Below are 26,749 nucleotides of genomic sequence, written 5' to 3'. Positions count from 1 at the left end.
TCTCTTGACTTCACTAGAACCCTCCTAGTCTCGACCATCATCTCAACTGAAGAAGTGTGGTAGCTGCCTCCCCGGTGTACTTGCGGCACGATCCTCATGAGTTACGTTGGCTGGCTGTCTTTCAGTGCCTTTAACACACTGTGTTTCCTTCTACTTCTGGGCTTTGTATGTGCTCTCTTCCCTGTTGGCGGTCATTTTCTTCCCTCCTTGCCAGATTATCTCTGTCTGTTATCAGTCTTCCTTCAGTGTACTCATGACTTCCTCCAGGAAGCCATTCTTCATCTGCTCTAGCAGATCAGGTCTCTTTGAGACAGGGTTTCATGTTGTGTGAGTGGGCATCCAACTTGCTTTGAGGCCAAGGCTGTCCTTGAACTCCTGATTCCCCTGCCTCTGTCTTTCAAGTGCTGAGATTACAGGTGTGGGCCAGCATGCTGGGCAGTAGATCAGATCTTTATATATCCTATGACACTCCTGCTTTTCTTTTATAATACCCATTATACTTGTAGAAATACTATCATCTAATTGTTTCTAATATTTGTGGCCCATTTGTTGGGCTAAAACATTCCATAAGGACAAGTGAAATAGGGTGTCATGTAACCCAAGATGGCCTCAGATTTCTGATATTCCTGCCTGCACCTCCCACATACTGCTGAGATTATAGGTATTCACTGTTTGCCTGACTTGCTGTAGCATTTATCTCTACTGTCTGTCAACACATAGTAGGTATTACTCAAACTATGGAAGATAGTCAAACTCCAGGTAGACAGCTTGTAAGAAAATTGAGTATTTTTTGTGCCATATTAGACTGGAAGAAAAAACAATGTAAGAAAATGCAACTCCTGCTTTGGCAAATTCTTTTATGATTGTGTTGTCAGAAATGTTAAGGATAATACGTTTAGAAAGGTAAACTGTGGAGAGAGAGAGATGGCTCAGCAGTTAAGAGCACTGACTGATGTTCCAGAGGGACCGGGTTCAATTCCCAGGTTGTCCAGAGTCTGATCATGCCAGGTTAAATAAATAAATAGAAAGGTAAACAGTATGTAGTATGTGAGGATTAAAAGTCTTCACATTTGAAACAAGTGTATTGTTCTTCTGAACAAGTGTGTTATTGTAGACTACAGAGTGTCACATTTGATTTTAAAGAGCACTCATTGTCATCGTAAGTCATGGAAAATGCTATGAGAAGAACTGTCAGTATTGGCAGAGACGTTGGTGTGAACCTGTGACACACGCATGGTGGTTACGTTGTCACTGTCTTAGGGTGAGCTGGAAAGAAGTCATTAGCCAGTTCCCGCTTGAACTTGAAGCTGATGTATGATCTCCTTATTATCATGTGGCTATTCAAGAATGCCAAAACACCAGTAGTAGTCCAGCTGCAACTGCTAAAATAAAGGAAATTTTTAAAAGACCTGTTAGATTTTCCTGTACTTACAGGGTTTGGTTTAACATTCTTTAAACACAAAGACATTTTTTTGTTCATCTTAATTTAGAAGGAATGATTGTATTTTTCAGCTTTATCTCCCTTCTGATTGTCTTCAGGAGTTTGTAGTTTTTGAGGGGAGAGTAGGATGATTTTTTTGTTTTTGTTTTTTGGAGATAGGGTCTCATTAAGTAGCCCTAGCTAACCTGAAACTCTGTAGACCACATTGGCCTCCACATCACAGAGATCCACCTGCCTCTGCCTCCTGAGTTCTGGGTCTAACGGTGTATGGCATTATGCCCAGATCTCTTTTAAAAAGAGATTTTTTTAATGTGTATTTTTTTAATGCAGGTGTTTTGCCTACATGTGTATCTGTGTGTATATACATGTGTGCAGTGTCTGTGAAGGCCAGATGAGGATGTTGGATGCCCTGGAACTGGAGTTAAAAACACTTGCGAGCCACCATGTGGGGCAGCACTTACTTTTAGAGAGTAGTTATAGAGGGTTTTTCTCGGTGGTAGTAACTTGAGTGTTTTATCTTTAAGAATGTTCCTGATGTTTGGAGAATTGCATGGAGGCTTATTTTTATGAAATTTCTTTTCTAGTTTTTAGATTTTTCATATTAAAATAGCTTCCAGGTCTTTGTGCTGTAGAAAACTCATAAAGTTTTATGACAAAAATGCAGATTATTAATAGTTAAATTCTTAGTGATGTTACCAGTCTTCTTCAGCACTTTCTGCATGCTGAGTAACAGACAGATCCTTTGACACAAGTTTTGTGATACTGTTTTCCACCAAAACAGAGTTAAATGAAAAATGCTCAAGAATTATGTGTCAGGATTCCCATTCAGTGCTTCACTGAAGCCTAAGTTTGCTCTTAGGTTTTGAAGACTTGAAAGTTTTCTTATAGGTCAGTAGACAACTGCTTCTCCCTGTTTAAAGAGATGTTTCTTTTTTTGTCCAAAACTTAAAACATATGACATGGAAGATCACATCTTAAAAAGGTAACTCTAGGTTTTATCAGATACAGTTCTCTGCTTTAAATACATGTGGCCAAGAGATGCTGTAAATGATTTCCTTAAGCCTTAGCTATGGCACAGGGAGTGATTAGTGTTAATAATGGAGGAAGAGTACCTCCCCTAGATATTGTACAGTGTCAAATAAAAAGCCCAGTACTGGGTTTAGGTGGCTGTAGTCAGAAGTTTTCCTGTGTCCCACCTGGTCTCGCAGCTGCTCAGACCCAAGTAAACACACAGAGGCTTATATTAATTATGAACTGGATAGCCTATGGCTCAAGCTTCTTACTAGCTAGTTCTTATAACTTAACTTATTTCTACTAACCTGTAAGTTGCCACGTGGCCATGGCATTACAAATCTGCTGGCATCTTGCTGTTCCTTGAGTGGTGGCGTGTAGTCTCCTTCACCCCACCCTTATCTCTGTATCTCTACTTGGATTCTTCCACCTGGCTCCATCCTGCCCTGCCATACGCCAATGCAGCTTTATTTATCAACCAATCAGAGCAACACATATTCACAGCGTATAGAAAGACATACCACAGCAGGTGATTTCTTCTTGAGTTGTTGGTCAGTGAGGTCCCTAGATTCCCAGCATTACAAGCTGTTACCATTGCTCTTGGTTACCCTTCAAAACTTTTTTTTTGTTGTTTTTTTGTTTTGTTTTTCGAGACAGGGTTTCTCTGTGTAGCTTTGCGCCTTTCCTGGATCTCGCTCTGTAGACCAGGCTGGCCTTGAACTCACAGAGATCCGCCTGGCTCTGCTTCACAAGTGCTGGGATTAAAGGCGTGTGCCACCACCACCTGGCCCCTTCAAAACTTGATGGTTAGACCTTATTGCTGAAGACACCACAAACTTGAGACATAGGACATGGAGAAATCAAGCAGGTAACTGACCTAAAAGCTTCTTCTCTACTGGCTAGCTTTCATAAAGCTACAAGTTTCAGCAAATGCTACCAGAGGAAAAAAGTTACCAGCAGTCTTACCCTGATGTGAATCTTGTGAGCTACAATAATGGCTGGCCTAATATGATATGCCCACCTGTATAGTAGTGGCATAAATGTTATGGAAGTGACCAACCACTTTTTCATTGAGATTAAAGCCCATTCTACAAAATGGAGCGCATGCCCGGTACTGTTAACTGTGGCTGGGTAGTTCATAAACCCTAGGAGAGAACCTAGTCCTATTATTCTGTTAAATGGACATCATATTAAACTGCTCTCTAAGATTAATTCATCTTTCAACCCTCCTCAAAGATGCTTCTTTTTATAGTAGATGGTGATTAATACAGAGACTCACAACTGGCTAATATACAGAGAATAAGGAGACTGGAGTACTCACTCAGCTGTAATTGGGACAGCTGTTCACATCTCTTCCTCCCAGGGCTCAGGAACTGTCACAGAAGGGTGGGAATAAAGATTTTAAGAGCCAGAGGTAGTAGACATCTGTAGCAAAATAACATGTGAACTTAACATTGCCTGGGACTGCATGCACAAGACCACCACAAGATCAAGCCAGCCAAAATCCCAGCATGGATGGAGGAGGGGATCAGGAAGTCCTGCCTCTCTGATCCCCTGCTATGGGAGGAAGTCAGTTTTCTTCAGGGATTCTGACTCTGAGGGACTACCAGTAGGCTAGCAGATGGACCCATACCTGTGCACACACGTAACAATAAATGGATTTAGTGGACATGAAATTAAGAAAATAAAAGCACATGAAGAGTTGTGAGGGAAAAGTGAGGGGACAGCAGTGAAATTGGAGAGGAAGGTAGGGAGGTGGATTTGATCAGAACATACTATATGCGTGTATGAATATTAAAATTTTAATAGCAAGCTGAGTTTCAAGCCATGCCCATCATTTTAACCTGGTAGACTGGACTGTGATCTGAAGAAAGCTTTGTCACCTTGAGTTCTTCCTAGAAATGAGGCAGCATTGTCCCATCATTTTTGATATACTTTGTCATTTTTTTCTGGTGAGGGTAAATTTTCTAAATATTAATCTAATCAAAGGGATTTGATAGTATGACTGACAAACTGTTTCCAGATACTATTTTTAGTTTGTTGTAGAGCTAATGTAATTTAAGGATGCATTATAGAACATCTCTCTCCTCTGGCTCTTATTATCTTGGTTATATATATATTTTTTGTTTTGATTTCCTGTTGTCCTAGCCCACTTTCTGTTGCTGTGATGAAACACCCTGACCAAAAGCAACATGGAGAGGACGGGGTTTATTTGACTTAAAAGTTACAGTTCATGATCAGGGGAAGTCAAGACAGGCACCGGGGCAGGAACTGAAGCAGAGACCACGGAGGAGTGCTGCTTACTGGCTTGCTCAGCTCTCTTTTCGATACAACTCTGGATGAACTGCTCAGAGTTGGCACTACTTACGGTGGTCTGGGCCCTTCCACATCAATCATGGATCAAGAAAATTACTTACTGACTTGCCTGCCGGCCAGTCTGACAGAAGCATTACCTCAATTGAGGTTCCCTCTTCCCAGATGACCCCAGTCTGTGTTAAGTTGGGGGCGGAGGGGGGGGGGGCGGCGGCATAGGAATACTAACCAGCACATCTACATTTAAAAATGTTGGCGGATCTCTGTGAGTTCGAGGCCAGCCTGGGCTACCAAGTGAGTTCCAGGAGAGGCGCAAAGCTACACAGAGAAACCCTGTCTCGAAAAACCAAAAAAAAAAAAAAAAATGTTGGCACAGTGCTGGGCAGTGGTGGCGCACACCTTTACTCCTAGTACTCGGGAGGCAGAGGCAGGTGACTCCCTTGAGTTCGAGGCCAGTCTGTTCTACAGAGCAAGTTCCAGGGCTACACAGAGAAACCTTGTCTAAAAAAAAAAAAAGGCACATCTCCCACTTGGCATATGTAGGTGTATTTACGTAGACACAGTGTATTTCTATTCTCATGAAAATTACCATCGAATGAAAGAAAAACTTGTGAATGTGTTACTTCAGATATGACGAAGTTCGTCTAGGAAGTACAGAATCCAGTGAGGTTTATAACAGAGGACCCGGGATCTGATCCCCGAGGGAGAGCTTCATGGCACGGAACCTATTATAACCTTGCTCTTACTTATCCCGAACATATAAAAAAGTACTCTCTTTAAAGGTTTCATACAAGGATGTGTTGTTGTGTGTTGAGTTCCCTCCCCTGTGCCCACCCACCCAACCTTTGCCTCCCCCTTTCCCCCATTGGTACCTTTGTTTTCCTACAAGTTTCGCTTCTGTTCATGTCAGGCATAAAGATTGTGTGTGTGTGTGTGTGTGTGTACATACGTGCAGTGTCTAGCAACTACTCAAAGGAAAACATCCTTGTCTTTCTGAAACCGACTTAGTTCAATTACTATGATATCTACAGTTGTATCCATTTTCCTGTAAGAATTTTATTTTCCTTTATGGCTGAAAAGTCCTGTTGTTTAAACATTTTTTTCATGTCTATATGTCTGTGACATCTTAAGTTACTGTAGGATGTTCTGCTTCATGTGTAGTGATTTATTAAGCCAGTTGTCTTTTGATGGCATTCAGATAGTCTGAGGTGTTTCTTGTCATTGCAAGCAGGCCTGAATTGTGCTGTACTTTTGTATTTGTAAACATGGAGACATAGAATTGTGTGTCAAAGGGTGCGTTCCTGTGGGCACAGAGGTGCATGCCTGTATTCCCAGAAGGCTGAGAGACAGGAGGATTGTGAATTTTAGGTCAGCTTTGGCTCCGTAGTAGACCCCATTTCAGAAAGAAAAAAGGAAAAAAAGGCAGGCTCCATCTTATAAAAATAGTAATAATCACCACTTGCATGTAATATGCAAGTTGTACATTTATAAAGTCCATGTCATATATTATCATCTCATTTTGGTTTCAGAAAATTGTATGAAGTGAAATTATTTTATTCTGCTCTTTTTTTTTTTTTTTTTTTTTTTAAAAATAAGGATTGTATTTGGATTGTATTTCAGGCAATATCCTCGGTAGAACTACAGGATGAATTAAAGTCCCTAGACTTGTTTATCCAGGATTAGCAAAGACTTTTTAGTAGCAATTTACTTGAAAATTAAGACTCAAACCTAGATTTTATGTGTCAGTGTTCTGCCTTTCCATCAGATGCCTGAGTCATGTGGCCCATGGCTGATGTTTGCGATGCCTCCCTCCCACCAGTGCTGTTTGAACCCTTTATCGTTTATTTTCTTTTTCATTAACTATTGAAACTGCTGAATTTGGTAAAGCCATGGACTGTCTTGCATTCTGAATTTAATTAATGAACCAATCTAGTAAGTCTTTGAATACTCTAAAGAAAGTACAAGGTCGTGCGCTGTAACTTTGCCTTGCTATGAAGAAGAAACGTGACTTTCCAGGTGTTTGGGTTTGCCCCCTCCATAGTTCTGCCATCACACAGGACAAAGTGACCTTTGCCCTTTGTAGAAGCTCTGACCAGTGTGTTTTCATCACACTGAACATGCTAAGATTAATGTCTGTGTTTGGCCTTACCATGTGGCCCAGGCTGTTCTAGGACCTGAAGAGATCCTGCCACTTGGGCGTCCCGCATGCTGGGATGACAGGCATACGTCATCACACTTGGCAGCAGTGTTATTTCTTTAACATCTGCACGTTACCCAGCCAGCTGTCCTCTGAAGGCAGTGTCGTTTTGTTTTTGTTGCTATGGTGAACTACCCTGACGGTATCAGCTTGGAAGAAAAGGGTTAGCCTGGCTCACAGTTCCAACTTAGGATCTGTCAGTGCATGAAAGGCACCGCAGGGGCTTGAGACAGCTCAGCCCATTGCATCTGTCAAGAGTTGTGCAGAATGATCGAATGCCTGTGTATTAGTGCACAGGTCTCCATCCTACACAGTTCAGAATCACCTTCCTAGGGAGTGATGCCTTCCACATTCAGGGTGGGGTTCTCTGCCTCAGTTAACACAATTAATAAACCCCCTCACAGGTTTGTCCACAGGCCAACCTAATCTAGACAATTCCTCATTGAGACCCCTCCCTTCCCAGGTGACTCTGCATTGATTCATTAACAATCATAACCAACCCTCATAGGCAGATTATATTCCTGAAATTAGTATCATAAGACAAAGAAAAAATATTCAGTCTCATTTTTCTGTGGAATCATTGTTGATTAAGGATATTAACATTATCAAAAGTTCCAATCCAATTTTACAAAACCATCCTGGGATTCTTTACAGAGACTAAGATTCACTTATATAAAATACAAATATTTCATAATATATGGTACTTACCTAACAATATAAGTGTGTAGGGTATGTGGAAGAGGGTCTCACTGTGTAGCTCTGGCTGGCTTGGAACTCACAGAGATCCGCCTGCCTCTGCTGGGGTTAAAGGTGTGCATCACCACAGTTGGCTGTTTTTTTATGTATGAGCATTTTACCTGTGTGTGTATATATTTGTATGTGTACTACATGTGTGCCTGATGCCCTTGGATGCCAGAGAGGTGTCTACTCCCCTGGAGTTGGAGTTACAGAGGGTTGTGAGCCATCATGTGGGTGCTGTAAACAACACAGGTCCTCTGCAAGAACTGCAAGTACTCTTAGCCATGGAGCCATGTCTCCAGACCTCACAGCTATCTTCTTTTCCTCTCCTCCTTCCTTCCTTTCCTTTTTTCTCTTTTCTTTTTTTCCTGAGACAGGCCGCAATGAGTTTCTTAATGAGTCCTGCCTTTTTTACTGTTTTGCACAGGTCAGAGTGAAATCTGAGCTCAGTGATAGGAGTACTTTGTCATTTTAGAGTACTCATATTCCCAGTGTAGATACTCAGGAAACATGAATGTGGTTGTATGCCTGAGCAAGCTCACAAAACTGTTTTTTTGTGCGATCCTGACACATCTTTGAGAAGACTTCCAGAGGAACTTAGGCTTAGTTAGTTGCTCTACGTGAAGGAAATCTAGAAATGTTTAAAAATCTTCATTCTGTTTTGTCTTATTTAGCATGTGTGCTCATTGGTGATAGTTCTTTGTTTGTTTGTCTTCCTTTTTTAAACACTTGAAATCCGAGGCCGAGACAGGAGGATGCTTGGGGCTTGCTGGCAAGTCAGTATGGCCAAATCGCTAAGGTCCATGTTCAGTGAGAGACCTTGTCTCAAATGAGAAAGCTACCTCTGACCTCCATATGCACATGTACACATGTGTGCTGGCACACACACACATACGTACACACAGAAGACCCCAACCCATAGATTGGTACCACATTTAGGATGTGTTGGCCCATCTGAATAACCTAGTCCTAGACGTGCCTGAGTTTAAGTGTAAGAGCTAGTCAGTAGTTAGCCTGAGCTAATGGCCAAGAATTTATAAATGATATTAAGGCTCTGTGTGTTCATTTGGGTCTGAGCAGCTGCAGGAATGAGGGACTAGAGGAGCCGGGTGGGGCCAGGAAAACTTCAGCTACACCTGGGAATTTATCTTCAAGGTGATTCTAGGTCTATCAAGTTGACAGTCGATATAAATCATCACATTAACTTGTTTCTTTTAATGTTTCAACAAAACATTTACCTACTAAATACCAGTATGTGTCTCATATTGTTGGCCATTTTCCCAATGGTAAAACTTAATGATAAAGTGTAAGAAGAAGGAAGCATAGTCCTTGAAGATGAAGATCTGTTCACTCAGAATGGCCCTAGCATGTCATTCAGAGTCACCAAAGAGCTGTGAGCAGTTGGCATGTCCACCAGCCAATGGGTGGGCCAGGACAGGGGTAATCACACAGTGAGCAGTTGGCATGTTCACCAGCCAATGAGTGGGCCAGGACAGGGGTAATCATATAGTGATCAGTTGGCATGTTCACCAGCCAGTGAGTGGGCCAGGACAGGGGTAATCACACAGTGTGAGTTAATTACTGTGCTGGTTGTGGATTTTGTTATTAAGGAAAACATGAGACTCCCCCCCAAAAAATTTACAAAGTTCAAAATTTGTCATCTTTAATGTCTTTTACTGCCTTCTCTAAGAAATTAGATATATCTTTAGTGGAAACATGAAGAAAAATACTCTAGAAAAAGTAAAAACTGGGTGTGGTACATTAAAAAAACAGTAAATAGTAATAATATAATAAGTATACTTTGAAGTTTTGCTCCACTGATTCCCATAATTTTCCTTGTCAACCCTTTTTGAATGTAACTTCAGGGACCCCTTCACCCTACTACAGCTGCAGTTCTCCGATTTTTTTTTTAAATGTATGTATATGGGTTATAGACTATAAGTTATGAGTTAGAAGATACTCATTTGGCTTCGTCGATAATATTTACCTCATTGCATGGGAACAACTTGAAGGAGTTCATTGCATGGGAGTACTTGAAGGTTTGGAAAGCAAATGAAACAAAAAAATGTGAACTAATTGAAGGTTGGTTCATTAATGAACCAGCGTATGTCTCCTCGGCTCTGGTAACGGAGACTTTGTTTTCCTTTCTTGGCAGCGATACTCTGGAGTCAAACGTGACCGTTTTATGTAGGTTCATTTCTCTCATCTGTCCTGTGACTGCATCACACTGCACCCTAAACACCGAAGAGTTTGTGTGTTAGTTATAGTGTAGTCAGAAAAAACACAGGGATCTCCTTGGGATAATGGTGCCTGTTCAGATATGGGCTACACAGAGTGTCTCTCTTAAAGTGATGTTATTGATACAGATTACCCATGATTCAGTGTGAAATCGAAGATGCTTTTCCGTCCGCGGAAGTTGATTAAGCAGAGGAGAGACGTCTGAAAGGACGAGTTCACTGGTGTTTGCTCTCAGAGTTGAATTTTATTTGAAGGAAAACATCAGCTAACCAGGCGAACGGCTGAACCTTGTGGAGAGCTTGGAATTGAATGTCTCGTGACACATTGTAGGGGCTTGACTGGACACATAGGTTGTCAAAGAAGCAACAGGGTTGTTTGGGAGTGTGTTCATCTGGAGTCGATTAATTTACTCAGTTACTGCTGTCATCATCTGAGCTACTGTTTTCTGTGTGTGTGTGACCAGGCGTCTTTCTCTGTCTCACACTGCTGAACCTTGTCTCATCCACATAGTTGGCTAAATGACCTAGTGTCTTTCCGTTTCTCTTTTCTTTGTTAGGATTATTTCTTTATTTCCAGGCAGACTTCATGGGTCACTGAACACTTGTCAATTTGTCTTATGTAGTATCCTTAACAGTGTTTAGAGTAATATATTTTTAGTTTTGTTAAAAAATAAAATTACTGGGGCTGGACAGATGATTCAGTGGTTCAGTGTGTTGGCTGTTTTTCCAAAGCACCGGGGCTCAAGTTCCAGCACCCATGTGGTGGCTCACAACTGTCTGTAACCTTAGTTCCTGGGGACCTAATGCCTTTTTCTGGCCTCTGAGGGTACCAGGCACATAGGTGGTACACAGACATATATGCAAGCAAAACACTCATACGCATAAAATGTTTTTTAAAAATTACCAAGACAGGGTGGTATAGCCTGTAGTTGTAGCATCTGGGAGGCTGAGGCAGGCAGGTCAGGAGTTTCAGGCCAGGCTGGGCTTCATAGTGAGACCATGCCTCAAAACAATAAGGAGCTAATATTTCCTGAAAACTTACTAAGTTCCAAATGCTTTTGCATGGTTTTTTTTCCCCTTCTAGTTCTCCCTATAACCTATCCAAGGCGTGATGATGCTTGAGTTTTACAGAACTGAACCAGGTTAACTAATCCTCCCCAAGGTCACACAGCTAGTGTAAGTGACAGAGTTAGTACTGAGTGCAAGGCTTGTTGTTGACTGACACTGTGTGTCCGTGTGACTTCTGTACAGGGTTGGTCCCTGGCGTCACTTTGGACGTCTCCACGGGGCTTGTTTCCTATCCCTTCTACTGTAAACAATCCCTTTAAGAAGGCTCCACACTTTACTGATACCAGATGTACTCATCATTTAAGCCCCAAGTCAAATGCTACCTTCCCCCAGATTTTCTCAGTAGCCCCCTGTGGAAGTGAACCCGCTGTCTTTAAACTCCTGTGACAGTGTGTAAGTGTGTGTCTTTCTTTGTGAGCTTGTTTTACCTTTAGTTGCAATGACTCCTACACACGTGTGAATTTACCAGCCAGAAACCCTTTCATTCACCGTAGTCTACGTCAGTGTTGAACGCTGAAAGCATTTAGTGTTTGCTGTCTTAATATTATATGTAAAAGCCAAACAAAACAGGAGTAAACCGGGAAGAACAAGGCAGTGTGGAAATATTAGTGTGTTTGTGATCGTTTGTTTCTTCTTATTTAGAATCATGTTAAATTCTGTGGTGGTATAACAACATGTGTCATGGATTTCCTACTTTAGTGAGAAGGTTCAGATTCTTAGCATTTTGGTTTTTTTTTTTTCCTTTTAATAAGACAAATAATAAGTCTGTTCAGGAGAGGCAGAAGGGCCCTGCTGTTTTAATTTTGCTCACAGCAGTGGGTCCGATCATGCTCCTTTGGTCCTAGCTTTTTATAATAGGCTCAATGTAGTGCTGGAATTCCACCATTGGTTATCATTGAATGAATTATCCTTTGCGTTTATGGCCACCAGTGGGATTGCCAAAGAGTTTAGAATAAGTTTATGGTAAACTGGCATCTACTCGTCTACAAATATAACATTGCTGTTGATGGTGTACTATGGAATTTTATAGAGAGATTGTCTCTTATTCTGCTTGCTCTCAGTTTTATTTTTTAGAGGAAGGCAGCTAAACCCAAACTTCCCTTGCCAAGAGGGCACAGGAAGTCTCACCAAAATTTAAATGTCTAAAGTATGCCTTGGGGGATTGCTGAGATGGCTTTCGCTGTGCAAGCGTGGTCTCCTGAGTTCGGTCCCTGGAACCCACGTTAAGGTGGACAGAGAAAGCCTACTCCACAAGCTGTTCTCTGGCTTCCATGTGCGCCAGGGCTCGTGTGCCCACACATACACACATGCACAGCATTAATGATGGTAAATAATTATATATGCCAATTTCCTTTTTAACTCTTCTGCTTGAGCAAACAAAAGAAGCTTTGAATAAACACAGAGTGGCAGAGGTTTCGTTGTAACTTCCTGAGCTTTACGCGCTGAGTTGTTGAGGTACAAGTTGTGTGCTTTTCTAGTCTCTTCTGCCTGAGCTGTCCATGTATTTGCTGCTCATTTGGGTGAACTCTTGAACTCCTGAGATGCTTCTTACTTTTTTTTTTTTTTTTGAGAGAGAAGTGCTTTTATTAAGATAATCTCTTTGAAATGACCGTCAGTCTTTTTGATCACGTGGAACTTCATGAAATTGGCAGTAAAGCAAAAGGTAGACAGACAGTAACTCAGTCCTCTGACTGTTGAACTCAAGACAGTAGTAAGTAGATTCTCACAAATTGTGAGGCTCACAAAAATACTTAATTTGTTAAGATTTATGAATCTAGCATTAAATATCCATAGGGGAGGGGGGATAAAATTAAAGCTGTCAGTAATGTAATATTTTGAAAACTTTTAACATTAACAGGGGTATGTAAAATGATAGATGGGGGGTTGATGATCAGCTGGAGAGTGCTTGCCTAGCATGCGTGAGGTTGTGGGTTTGGTCTCAGCGCCACATAAAACCAGGTGGAATGGTACATGCTTGTAATCCCAGCACTTGGGAGGTTCTCAGTTACACTGTGAATTTGAGGGTTCCTGGACTGTATGAAACACACAGGCACTCACGCAATGTAAAATGATCAGTTTTAGTTCTAATAATAAAAACTTACGTTCTCCTTTATCAAAGTCATATTTTAAATTCTGGATTATTACAATAGTAGCACACATATTTAAGGGAAGTATAACGTAATTCTGATACTTGCTAACTAGCTCACTGTATTTTGCTTTTTTGTATAGATTTGTTAGTCCTTGTAACAGTCACTTGAGGCAAGTAGAATGACTCAAGTCAGATGGATCGAGGCTGTAGAAGTCTGTGCGTTCAGTTCACTGCTTGTAATATGATGAAGTTATTAACAAGCCTGGCTAATGCTCTCTCTTTTTTTCTCCTTTTAGATCTACACACAATGAGTTGGAAAAGAACCGGTGAGTCAGTGATGAGGGGCAGCTTTCATCTGTTTGAAAGCAAACTTACTGTTTTACCTGAGAAATTAAAGTGATTGATAGTATACATATAGTTGTTATTTTATTTTTAAGATGTATAGATTATTGATTACGATATATTGTGTTTTCTGGAAGAAATGATTTATGAGGTAAACATGTTACTAAGCTCACTTGAATTTGAGTTTATGAGATGGCTTCTTTTCTGTCTTAGAGAACAGACTGACTGATAGGTTCATGGCTTAAAACATGGTCTTGCTAAAGGATCTGGTTTCTGGATTAAGTAATTAGTGCATTGAATCTTTGCAGTGCGCTCACTTGTTTTCTTATTCATTCAATAAATGTTTATCAATCATGAACTATAACACTTCTTTGCCAGACACACTGAGTAGTTTGCATAGACAATAGAAGAATGGTTTCGGCCATTTTTGTGGGTGAGAGAGAAAGTATTAGGTGTGGTAATGGAGAAACAGAAGGTACTGACTACAAGATCATTTTGGAAGGCTCTTTGTAAGACAATGAGTGAGCATTGAATACTCAGAAAACTGCAAGGCTCGGTATGAGCATAAAAGACTGTGGCATGCATGAGTCTGGTTCTGTCAGTAGCACTGCAATAAAATAAAACAAAAACTTAGAGCACAGAGCGCCAAGCATGGTGGCACACATCCGAAAACCCCAGCGTTTGAGAATCTGAGGCATAGGAGGAGGATCTTGAGTTCAAGGTTAATGTGGGCTATGTAATAAATTCAAAACCAGCCTGACCTATTTCAAAGCAGGATCCTGTCTCAAAAACAAAATGGGATTGGAGAGATGGCTCAGCAGTTAAAAGAGGGCCCAGGTTCAGTTCCCAGCATCCACAGCCACGCATTACTCCAGTTTCAGGGAATCTGATGCCCTTTTCTGACCTCCCTAGGTACCAGGCACACACATGGTGCTCATACATATATTCAGGGAAAACACTCAAACACAAAATAATACAAAAACAACAAAACAATAAGAAAATTAGAGTATATCTGGGGTCACATGGGTTAAATACTGATAAACAAGTGGATTTTGTAATGATTTCATCCATATGGATATGACTCTCATTCAGTAGGCCTCCATTAGAAGCTTGGCAAAAAGCTTTTAACATGAGTAAAGAGAGTCTTTAGTAACTATGTGGGTGAGAACTTTCAAAGTCTTGAGTAAATTTTATTTATTAATGCATGTCATCTCTGACTTAATCACAGCGTAAGAATGTGAAGATGGTGTTTATCCGTTGTGGTATTGCTTTGCTATACCCTGTGAGTTATTTAACCGGTGTCCTGCTGTGACTTGGGTATGGCTTTGCAGAAGTCTCCTGCTAGGACCTTACTTAGGGTGTGCTCCGTGGTCTTGCAAACGCTAACAAACAGCCTTCATTTCTTTTTTCTCTGATTATTTTTCCCCTTTCATGCTGTTGTTTATCTGTTTGCTTTATTCTCTTCCCCCATTCCCTGGGGGCCACTGTGAGGTGATACAGTAATCGTTCCAAGACAGGTTCTTAAAGGATTCTTATCATTAGAAATACAATTGTCGGCTGGGCGGTGCTGGCGCATGCCTTTAATCCCAGCACTCGGGAGGCAGAGGCAGGCGGATCTCTGTGAGTTCGAGGCCAGCCTGGGCTACAGAGTGAGTTCCAGGAAATGTTCCAGAGCTACACGGAGAAATCCTGTCTCAGAAAAAAAACAAAACAAAACAAAAAAAGAAGAAAAAAGAAAGAAAGGAAATTGTCATTTAGCAGCATGTATAAGAGGGCCAATGCTAAAAGAAAAATCAAATTTAATAACTTATGCCCTCCTTCTGGAAAGCTCCCAGCAGGACACAGGAAGGCAGTACAGGAGCATGTAAAAGCGCAGCCCATAGCCGGGTGGTGGTGGCGCACGCCTTTAATCCCAGCACTCGGGAGGCAGAGCCAGGCGGATCTCTGTGAGTTCGAGGCCAGCCTGGTCTACCAAGTGAGTTCCAGGAAAGGCGCAAAGCTACACAGAGAAACCCTGTCTCGAAAAACCAAAAAAAAAAAAAAAAAAAAAAAAAAAAAAAAAAAGCGCAGCCCATACTTTTATATATTTTTAGCCCCTGCCAAGTATTATTTAATAGTTGTTATTTCCAAAGTACAGCTCTTATTTACACTGTTAATTTAAAAAAAATGGTCAGCCTGGATTTTGAATCTTTTGAGGTAAGTTAATTCTGGCTTTACTTGTCATCAGCCTTAGAGCATGCTCTTCAATGAGGAAAGTAACTCAGTATCCAAGCAGCAGTTCAGTGTGTGTTCATCCTGAAAAGGTATTCTTGGAGTAATTTGTATTTTTGAAATTTTGCCACTTTATATATATTATATTTATGTCAGAAAAAATGTTTTCTTCTTAGTTCACGCTAAACTCTTGACATAAAGCTCTTGGAGTTGGTGGGTTTTTTCACCAAGGCAAGTGCAGTGAGAGTAGCAGTATGTGGTGTGCAGTGTTAATGGACAGTAGAGAAGTTGCAGATGGTTCTCTTAAAGCCCCGAGTTTGCCGAAGCTTGGGTTCTGGCCGTGAAGAGATAATAGCTAACAGATGTTGAGGTTCGTGCTCCTAGATCTCAAAGCCCAGTGGTGGAGACTTGGGGCCAGGGACACCCATAGTACTTTGTTTAAATCCACCATTACCCAGATGCCTATAGCTCACTCATTCTGGAGCTTTCGGTAGTCTCAAACACTTTGGGAGGTCTCTGGGGCTGGTTTCCTCTTAGCACCACTTTGGGCAGCCTGAGCTGGTGCAGAGCACGTTACTTGTGGAGTATCCCTGGTTGTGTCCTCTCCACACATGCCCTGACAGGCCCAGCAAGTGCACATTCAGCGGCTCTGTGTTCCTCGGGAACCTGTGTGAATTAGCTCTTGGTAAACCTAATGAGTCTCTGAGATCCAGGTATTAAGATTTACTTTGTCCGTTGGCTTATCTTAGGAGTTTGGTCCTTTGGCAGAGAAGAGACTGTTCAGTGCAGATTTGGATGCCACTTCATTGGTTTTTCATTTTCTTAATTCAAATTACTGGTGATGATTTCAACAGAGTCAACAACTTTAGCAGGACTTTAATGGTCAGGAACCTTAGTGCTGACTGCAGGGGAGGGCATTCAACCTTAGTAGCTGCCATTCGACTGAAACACAAGGCTTACCCTTATTACAGCTTTGGCAGAGCTGGGAGGGCCAAAGGAGGACACTGGACTAAGAAGATGCTTTGCTAGGCAGAGGCGGAATGTCTGTGATAAAAGAGAATTAAGTCCAATGGATGGTAATAGGTGTCCTCCATACATAAAGACACTCACATCCTCCTGAGAGAAAGATGATGTAAAAATTTATGGTTTTTATGGTTTATGTTGCACAGATCCTAATTGATCTTTTAATAAAAATCTCGAAGCCAGATACTGGGGTCAATACTGAAAGATCAGAGAGACAAAGGAGCAAGACATTAGAGAAACTTCTCACCACTACCGAATCCTCAGGCCGAATGGAAGGCGAGATTCTATCTATCTCCACAAAGCCTCTGACTGAATTCCCCTGAGTCCTCAGCTTCAGCTCTGGTTCCTGTCTCCTCACACCTTATGTACCTTCCTCCGCCCAGCCATGTCACTTCCCAGTGCTGAGATTAATGGCCTGTGTGCTTCCCAAATACAGGTAGCAAAGGCACGAGATCTCTAGTGCTGGGATTAAAGGCATGTGATCCCAAGTGCTGGGATTAAAGGTGTGTGCCACCACTGCCTGGCCTCTGTGTTTAATCTAGTGGCTTGTTCTGTCTCTGATCTTCAGGCAAGCTTTATTAGAGGACAACAAAATATCACCACAGAGTGCCTACTGTGCTCCCCATCACACAGTACTGTTCTAGGATTCCAGAAGATAGGAAGACAGAAACTGTGGGTCATAGTGTCTTTGAAAACTGGCTATCACAGTAATTTGAAACAAGATGGATGTGAGCATAAAACAGTCCTGACCATGATCCTGTCTAATCATAAATATGATGGCTATGTTTATTATTAATCTTTTTCTTTAGTGATAATTAACAAATGCTTGGCATTGTGATACATAAAATAAAGATATAATTCAAGCTTTATCCTATATCCTTAAGGTTAAAATCATCATGGTTTGGTATTCACAGGTTTATCTTCTAATGACATGATCTAGTTTAGTGACCAGTTAACGTCTGGAAAGGTACACTAACGGTGTGTTCAAAATGAAAACTGAAACCCATTAGTAGTGTGTGATTTAGTGAGTCACTGTGAAGAGAAAATAGAGTAGAAACTCTAGAGTACATTTCCTTAAATAAATGTAGAATTGTAAGACCTGTTTAAACTCAGTCATGATGTTAAAATGCTGTATGTTGTAGTAAAAAATACTGCTGGGTCACCAAGAGGAATGTGTGCTGACCCGTGAAGCCTTAGGAAATGGTCAGTGTGAGCAGACCTACAGAAGCAGGACACTGGCACGGAAAATTGTGTCCACGGGCCAGTGCGATGGTTCAGTGGGTACCAGTGCCTCCCACGCACAAATCTGACAGCGTGTCCTCAAGTCCAGAATCCCACTGTGGAAGGACAGAACTTTCTCTCCCAGGACCCCTCTGACCTTCACGTGCTTGTACACAATGAGAGTTACGTCCAGAAAAGAATAGATCACATTAAATGGGGGAAGAGCAGAGTCTGTCACATTAGCGATGGCCGGTAAGACAACAAAGGTAGTTTGCGATTGGACTCTGGAATGGTGTTTGTACTTCATTTTGTTGGCAGTGATATTTGAGGCCTTTGTTTTTGTAGTATTGGGAATTGAACCCCAGGGCCCTAGGTTAGGTAAGTGTGCCACTGAAATAATTACCCAACCAAGAAGATTTGAGGTTTTATAGGAAAGATGAAGGCATGATCAGAGCATTGGAGGAGGAGGGGCCCTACCAGCTGGTGATACGTGCTTAAAATCCCTGTACTTGGAAGGTAGAGGCAGAAGGATCAGGACTTGGAGGCCAGCCCCTACTACATAGCCAATTTGAGGCGAGCCTTGGGTACATGAGACCAGTTAGGACTAAATGATGAAATAAAATGTAGCTATAGAAGATGAGAGACCAGTTTGGGTGCTTTTGAGGTGGTCTGTGAAGTAAAAGACATCAGAGCCAGCACTCAGTGGTCTGGGGACAGAAGAGGACAGGATGAGAAGCACTAAAAGGAGAGTGTTGTTAACTGCTGCTACTTAGTCTTTTCCTTCCCAGAGCAGCAAGTGTAATCTTCCCGAGTATAGTGTCGACCATGACATTTCTCTGTGTGCAGCCCTTCACCTGCTTCCTAATTAAATGATATAAAACCTGTGGCCTGCGAGTTCCACTACTCTGTCCCAGAGGAGAGTCCTCATCTCCTGTGCTCCACCCCCACCCCACAGAAGCACCGCCCTTGCTTCTGTCTTAGGACTTTTGTGCTTGCTAAAATTTCTTCTGTTGTGATGCTTCCCTTGTTGTTAGTCATGATGGAGTTCTTGTGTCATCTCCTCAGTGGTGGAGTTCTTATCTGTCATGTGTGAGGCCCTGGGTTCAAACCTACAGGCGCACTCTGTCTACCTAGTCAATATATCAAAGTATAGTTATTAATGAAAACTGAGGAATATAGAAAAGACTCTTGAGATCTCAGCAGGAGTAATAATTTCATAGAGGGAAATGGAGAACTTAATGAATTATTGAAATGTAAGCAGATTATATGATCTAAGTTTACAGGTGGAAACATTTTAAGGGATTTTTACCTGGCTGAAAATATGTCACTTTTTTTTTTTAGATGCCTGGTGCCTCTTTTTGTGCACTGTGGTATGTATTATGTACTCCACAAATAAGGACCAGTTATAGATAAAAGGAACCAATGTCCTTGGTAAAGTTTGTACTCTGCAAGATCTTACTCATTTTTCATTCTGTTTGCAGATGGCTAAATTTTGTTTTTTGTTCTTTGGTTTTTCAAGACAGGGTTTCTCTTCTGTAGCTTTGGAGCCTGTCCTGGAACTCACTTTGTAAACCAGGCTGGCCTTGAACTCACAGAGATCCGCCTGCCTCTGCCTCTCAAGTGCTGGGATCAAAGGCTGTGCCACCACCGCCTGGCTGCAAATGGCTAAGTATTTTTATGAAGAAAACCTGCATATGTATATTAAAAGGATGAAAATCCCAGAAATGATTTTAACTTTTCTCTTAAAATTTTTTTTTATTTTTGTCTTTTTGAGACGATCTCACTCTGCCCTGGCTGGCCTGGAGCTCACAGAGATCCATTTGCCTCTGCCTCCCAAGTGCTGAGATGAAAGGCGTGTTAGAATTTTTGATGTGTTCTGGTTATCACAAATGTTTGATAATGAGTAAGTTTTCTTCTGGATGCTCTCATGTCCCCAAGGACATTTAGATAAATTTGATTTTTCTTTTGGTACTGGCCCTCTTTGTGCATGCTGCTAAATTAGAATTTTATTTCTAGAGCCCGTGGATCTGGACATTTCAACCGAGTGATTGTTTTGGTCTGCCTTCATCATCTGACTGTTCAGGATCCCTCGGTGGGAAAAGCATTTCTTAACTGGTTTTAGCTACAGGTTCTTGTATGACATTTGTTTGTTTTTTTTTTGTTTTTTTTTTTTTTAAAAAAAGACTGTACACTTACAGCAAACACATTCTGGAAAAGTGAACACTTGTTTTATTAGGAGGAAAAACAAAAACTGGCTGGACCGAACTTTGAGTAGTGCCTTGACTACTAGTATTTAAAGCAGAATGAAGGTGGGTTTCTCTAGTTCTTGTCATGTTTGCCTCACAAAGCAAAGTGACGTGTTTGTGCATTTAAATTATGGATTGTGTACTGAGGAAGGCCGTGACTGAAAAGGACACTTGTCCAGTGGCACTCCTGTTAATGGGGCATACCATGTGGACTTTATTTTTGGTGGGAGTCCTTATAGCAAGGCTACCTTAGTTGTGAACGTGTGTGTGTGTGTGTGTGTGCGCGTGTGCGCGCGTGTGCGTGCGTGGATTTTTAAAAGGCATCAGTAGTAAACCTATCCATACATCTCCCTAGATCATCAAGCTGAAAGGGGTATTAGGAAACCGTCTGGCCTAGACCAGACCTCAGAGCCTAAGTCCCCTCTTGACTATCCGCCCCACCAAGCTGGAGAAGGACAAGCTAGGGTGGAAACCTAGACTCCTAGTCCCCAGGCTGGAGCTCACTCATGGCATCTTCCAGGCATGCATGAAATACGTGTTTTTCAGAAAGCCTTTCCTGACTGTACATCGCGGCCTCCGCACTCCTGAAAGTCGCCTTTTGTGTTGTTTCTTTGACGAGTAATCTGCGCCACTTTATCTTGTGGGGAGCACATATATCCCTTCCAGACTGGACACACTCACGGGAGCAGGGCTCTGTGACAGCACAGGTACCTTGCACTCAGTTTTCAAGTGCCTTGACTCACAGGTACCCAGTGAATTAATAACTTTCCGTAGCAGGTTACATCTTTTGTTAGATGAAGAGAAAAAAGTTAAATGTCAAGTCAAATTTAGCTGTGCCTCCTCCTTTCTTCCTTTTCTTGCTCCTCTTCTTCATGAATCCTGCTCTTCAAGATAGAAAATATTTTAGGAAGACACAAAGCGAGATATTTGCAACCCTGCAAACATCTTCCCCTTCTAAAAAAATAGTTTTGTTCTCTACTCCTGCTTCAGAGAGAACAGTGTGTCCCCATAGGGTATTCTAGGTAATATGACCCACTTAGGAAATATGTGGTGACTGTGTTTCATAATGGGACCTCTACTAAAGCGGGTGTATCATGGGACAATGCCTCTTGAGTGGGATGGCTTTACAGATGCCGTGGTACATTTCATGTTTCGATTGTAGAGCTGACCAAGTACTCAGTTCTAATTTGACTTTTACTATAAATGGCATTAAAAACCAAGACTCATCTTTTTTGCTATGAAAAAAAACCACACATACACATCCATTCACATTATTTTATTTTTTTTGAGTCAAGTCCAGTTATATAGCATAGGTTGGCTTTAAAGCCATTATTTAGCCTAACAGCAGTTAAGTGTTTGGCTCATTTAAAAATTGATAGATTAGTTTGTTTAAGATGAATTAGTAGGCTGGGGAGATGGCTTAGTGGTTAAGACTGTGTACTGCTCTTCCAGAGGATCTGGGTTCTGTTTAAGGCACACAAATCAGGTGACTGAAAATTGCCTGTGACTCCAGCTTTAGAGGGATCACATGCTTCTGGTCTCTCTGGGCACCAGCACTCATGTGCCCATATTGTCACGCGCACGCGCACACACACACACACACACACACACACACACAATTAGAATATTTTTTAAATGAATTGGCATTTACCTATCATTTTAAAAATTTTAATTGGACTTTAAAAATTTTAATTGGACACTGGGAAGATGGCTCAGCAGGTAAAGGCACCGGTCTCCAAGCCCGACAACCCGAGTTCAATTCCCGGGACCCACATGGTGGAGAGAGAGTCAGCTCCCCAAGTTGTCTCTGACCTCCACATGCATGGCACGTGAGCACTCCACACACACAGAAAAAAAAGGAACAAAATCAGTTGTAATTGTTCTTAGAGTTTACCATAGTAAAATAATGAAATTCCTTTTGTTTAAAAGTTGTCAGTGAAGTAGGTGACCAGATGGTTCAAAAGCACTTGCTGGGAACTAAACTCAGATCTCCATGGTTGTACAGCAAGAGCTCTTAACCCGTGTGTGTGTGTGTGTGTGTGTGTGTGTGTGTGTGTGTGTGTACGCGCACATGTGCCAGTGAGCTTCAGGTATCCATTTGTCTCTGCCCACTTCGTCAAGCAAGGCTGGAGTTACAGGCATCTGCCACCATGCCCAACTCTTACATGGGTTCTGCAGACCTGAATTCTGTGCCTTGTGCTTGAGCAGTGGGCATTTAAGCCACGCCATCTCCCAGCCACCCTGATGTTTAAAACGTTTTCGTTATATGTGTGTGTGTGCATGCATGCCATGGTGGATGTGTGGAGAACAACTTTCAGGAGTTAGTTCTCTCCTTCTGCTGTGGATTCTGGAGATCAGACTCGGGTCATCAAAGGAATAAGGTAGAAAATGATAGAGGAGAACACCTGGTACCCTCCCATGGCCTCCACACGTGCACAGGCATGTGCACCAGTACACATGTGTGCACGTAGACATGCTGTGGGATGGTCTGTATGTCAAGTATGTTGCTGATTGGTCAATAAATAAATCACTGATTGGCCAGTGGCTAGGCAGGAAGTGTAGGCGGGACAAGGAGGAGAATAAAGCTGGGAAGTGGAAGGCTGAGTCAGAGAGACGCTGTCAGCCGCCAGCATGACAAACAGCATGTGAAGATGCCGGTAAGCCACGAGCCACGTGGTAAGGTATAGAATAATGGAAATGGATTAATTTAAGCTGTAAGAACAGTTAGCAAGAAGCCTGCCACGGCCATACAGTTTGTAACCAATATAAGTCTCTGTGTTTACTTGGTTGGGTCTGAGTGGCTGTGGGACTGGTGGGTGACAAAGATTTGTCCTGACCGTGGGCCAGGCAGGAAAGCTCTAGCTACATAGACACACATGTCAGTATTTCATTTCATAACATTTTGGTGAAATAGAAATATTTTTAAACATTAGCTTGAGAAGAGAGCCGCTTAGCACTTCAGTTCTAAAATACTGTTTTTCAGAGGACGACTTTTTATTGAAGAAACTTTTGGAAATGGTATAAAGAACTCTATTTTACTTCTGTCTAGGATTTTTTAATTTAAATTTGGGGAATCTGGATTACAAACATGTCTGAATTTCACTTTGTAAAATGAACCCATATTTCTTGTGAAGTGGAGCCACTATCCAGGCTTTCTCAGTACTCTTGATAGAGCTTGGAATCATTGATTACAGAGAGGTTGGATGTAACTACAGGTCAGCAATGGGTAGCAGGAAAACAGCAACTTTTCTATTCCCAGTAAAATGCAGTTTGGTCTCTGCACCCAATTCCTGCCTTCACATTTACAGGTGCAGTTAGTAAGAAATACTAAAAATGCAAGTTTAAGATTTTTCTCAGACTTCTTGGGTTTGTTTTGAACTTCCTTTGAACACTTCATCTATGATGACTAATAATAGGTAGTTGTCAGATGTCTGTGCTAGTGTCTCCTGTATACCATTAACCTCAAGGTTGTGTTTTCTGATTTGAAATCTCTGGTGGAAATAGGAGTTCATTTGAAGTGGCTTAGTCCCTGGCACCGGCAGACTCCTCAGGGTAATTACAAATCAACTGACAAGCACTTATTAGGCATTGGACTCGGCTAGTTACTAGAGAGAATAAAACGACAAGTCCTGGGTCCTACTCTTGATTATAACCTAACTAGGTAGAAGACAAAGATATTATTACAGAGCCCTTTTAAAGAGTATAATTAAGTGCTGAGTTGTGTGTGTGGCAGATGGGAGTTAAGGTAAATTCATTGTGGGGGGCTATTGTGGACTAAAGATGGTGTGAACAGCCTGGTCATACATACTTATTTCTGTGATCTGCATGGTATTCCAGTAGTTTGCCAGAACTGGCCTTGTGTGTCTAGTAGGTTTGTTTGACTTCAAGTGTAGTTTGCCACTTGCTCTGAGGTGAAGTCAAACCATCCAGCATGGGTAACATAGACAGGTGCCTGAGTATTTTCAGAGGAGTGCAGCCTTTTATCCCTTTAGTTTACAGTTGCTTCCTGCTGTGTCTGGGTTAGCTAAATACAGTCTTCTGGTTTTCTGAGACAGAGTCTCACTGTGTAGCCAACAGTGGCGTTGAACTTGACATCCTCAGGCCTCAGCTTTCCAAGTGCTGGGATTATAGTTTACTTATTTCATGAGCATCGATGTTTGGCCTGCATGTATGTCTGTGTGAGGATGTAGGATCCCCTGGAACTGGAGTTGTAGACAGTTGTGAGCTGCTGTGTGTGTGCTGGGAATTGAACCCAGGTCCTCTAGAAGAGCAGCCAGTGCTCTTAACCACTGAGCTCTCGCTCCTGCTCCCCAAGTACTGGAATTAAAGATGCTATCATCACACTAAGTTTATAGAGTGTCATTTTGTAATTGAAAATGAAATTATTCTGGTCATGGTTTCTCCTCTCTCATCTCCTTTCAGATCTTCCCCACCCTTCCAACTCCATGCCTTCTTTCTCTTTCTGTTAAGAAAACAGACAAGCAAATAAAAAAGACAAACAAGGATAAAACAAAACAAAAGAAAAGCACAGAACTGCAGCAACACACACTCAAAGCACATACAGACACATACAAGCAAAAGCTATCAAAACATAGAAGAAACCCATCAAAAGACAGAAATCAAGAGACTGTGATATATAGGCAAAAGACAGTAAGTTTAAAAACAAACAAACCAACCCAGACAGAATATTATGAGGTAAAAATCTCCTAAAATACCATTGAGTTTGCTTTGTGTTGGCTGTCTAGTGCTGGGCATGGGGCCTGTCCTTAAGTGTGGTTTGAATCTCCAGCAAGATTCCCTTGGAGAAACTAATTTTTCCTTTGCAGATGGTTGCAGTGTCGTTTTTTTTTTTTTTTTTTTTTTTTTTTTTTAAATAGTTACAGTTTTCCTGTGAAGAGTTCTCCCTGTTTTTGTGGTGGGAACGTTGGTGAAGGCCCAAATATCTTGTGAAAATAAACAAAAACTTGAGATTGCCACACTCCACTTGAAGATTTTAGTTGTTTGGGGCTTACTGGAATAAAATTAACATTTACAACACTACTCCGAAACAGAATGATATTTAAGAGATGCTAGAGAACCAAGGAAGAGGGTAAACACGTATAATGGGAACTTGCCTCAGCCCCTAAAGTCTCTTAAGGACCATTCTGTGTCAGACTAGTGGTGAAGCTGTTCATTTGAATATGCAAGCCCTACATGATAGGGCTTTGTAACTTAAAAACATGTCCAAACCTCTTTCTTAAGGAGTTTGCCCAAGAACTGATTTTGGCATGAGATGTAACATCAGAAACACACACACACTCACATAGAGAGACTCAAACACAGACACACACACACACACACACATTCACACAGGGAGATTCACACACATACATGTACACACACACCACAGAATGAATGCTCTGCTTTTCAATACTTTGATCCAGAAGTGGTTAGAGCAAGTCTGGTTCATTTAAAAGATCCCAAAACTACACAAGAAAGATTTCCTAATCTAGAAATGCAAAGACTAAATTAGAATATGTGAGTAATCTGTAAATTGTAAAAGTACACAAAGATTTCTTCACCAAAACCATGACTAAATTCAGGAAACTTTAAAACCTAAAGGAGAAATTTCAGATTTTTTTTTAAAGGACAGTCCTACTTAATACAATGTATGTTAACTAAAAAGGGTCTTATTACCACAAATAAAAACATTTAAATCCATTTTTAAACAATCTTCTTGGGCTTTATAAGAAGATGGACAGGTATGTGTGATGTTTGGGTCATGGCCAGGTAGGAGCTTTTCTGAGCCGTCCCATCCATTGCTGCCACCGACAGATGCCAGACCTTGAGCATTTGGATCATTGCTGTGAGTAGGATGGTAATGTCTATATGTCTTTAAACTCTTTGGCTCATTTTAGTCTAGCACAGTTCACAATTACTCCCTTATCGATGGTTGTGAGCCACCATGTGTTTGCTGGGAATTGAACTCAAGACTTCTGAAAGGGCAGCCAGTGCTCTTAACTGCTGAGCCATTTCTCCAGCCCCCACAACTATTCTTTTATAGAACAGCTTGTATTTTGCAAAACTAAAAAAAAATTTCAGTCACTTCCAAGTAAGTTTCTTTTTCAATTAGAAATTCCACCTTTACTGTCAAACATAATGCAGGTCAGGTAGAGCCAGGTGACTTATAAAGGAGAAGGTTCTTCCTAGAGCAGTTGGATGCTGTGTTCCTATAAATCTCTTGAAAGCATTTTTTTATTGCTGTATGTTGAGTCATATGAGGAGGGAGCGTAGTTTTCTTAGCTTGCAATGTTAAATTCTGGTGTTTTTTTAAGAAAAATTAAGTAAATATTGAGTATTGTCTTTTACCGTTTCAAAGGATCCTGTACATATCTTTTGAAAATAATGCTGTTTCAGGACTTTGATCCTGCATTATTTGAAAGGAAATACAGACAGGCTTGACACACATAATCTCCAAACCCTGTTGGTGTCTTTCGTTGGAACAGTAGTTTCTCTTTCTTGTTGTAGTGGTATGTGTAGACCAGGCTACCGTCTCCTCCGCTCTGCTGAAGTGAGCGTTTCACTGGTAACGGGGCAAGTGGAGCAACTTCCCTTCCACTTGGCTTTTCCTTT

The 26,749-nt window shown here is 41.4% G+C and overlaps 1 protein-coding gene across 3 annotated transcripts in view; it reads left to right on the top strand.

Moving 5' to 3' along the window:
* Mxi1 (MAX interactor 1, dimerization protein) overlaps positions 1 to 26,749 on the top strand; it is a 71,104-nt gene that overhangs the window by 25,685 nt on the left and 18,670 nt on the right. For all 3 annotated transcript variants that reach the window (XM_052761657.1, XM_052761658.1, XM_052761659.1), the window contains exon 3: positions 13,391 to 13,420. In XM_052761657.1, coding sequence (XP_052617617.1) covers positions 13,391 to 13,420 — 30 coding nt within the window. The remainder of the gene's footprint in view (positions 1 to 13,390; positions 13,421 to 26,749) is intronic.

This window comes from Peromyscus californicus, unplaced genomic scaffold, assembly GCF_007827085.1.
Source record: "Peromyscus californicus insignis strain IS unplaced genomic scaffold, ASM782708v3 Scaffold_4__1_contigs__length_199733344, whole genome shotgun sequence".
NCBI lineage: Eukaryota > Metazoa > Chordata > Mammalia > Rodentia > Cricetidae > Peromyscus > Peromyscus californicus.
Note: the sequence above shows the minus strand (reverse complement) of the source record. Positions and strands in the feature narration are given on the sequence as shown.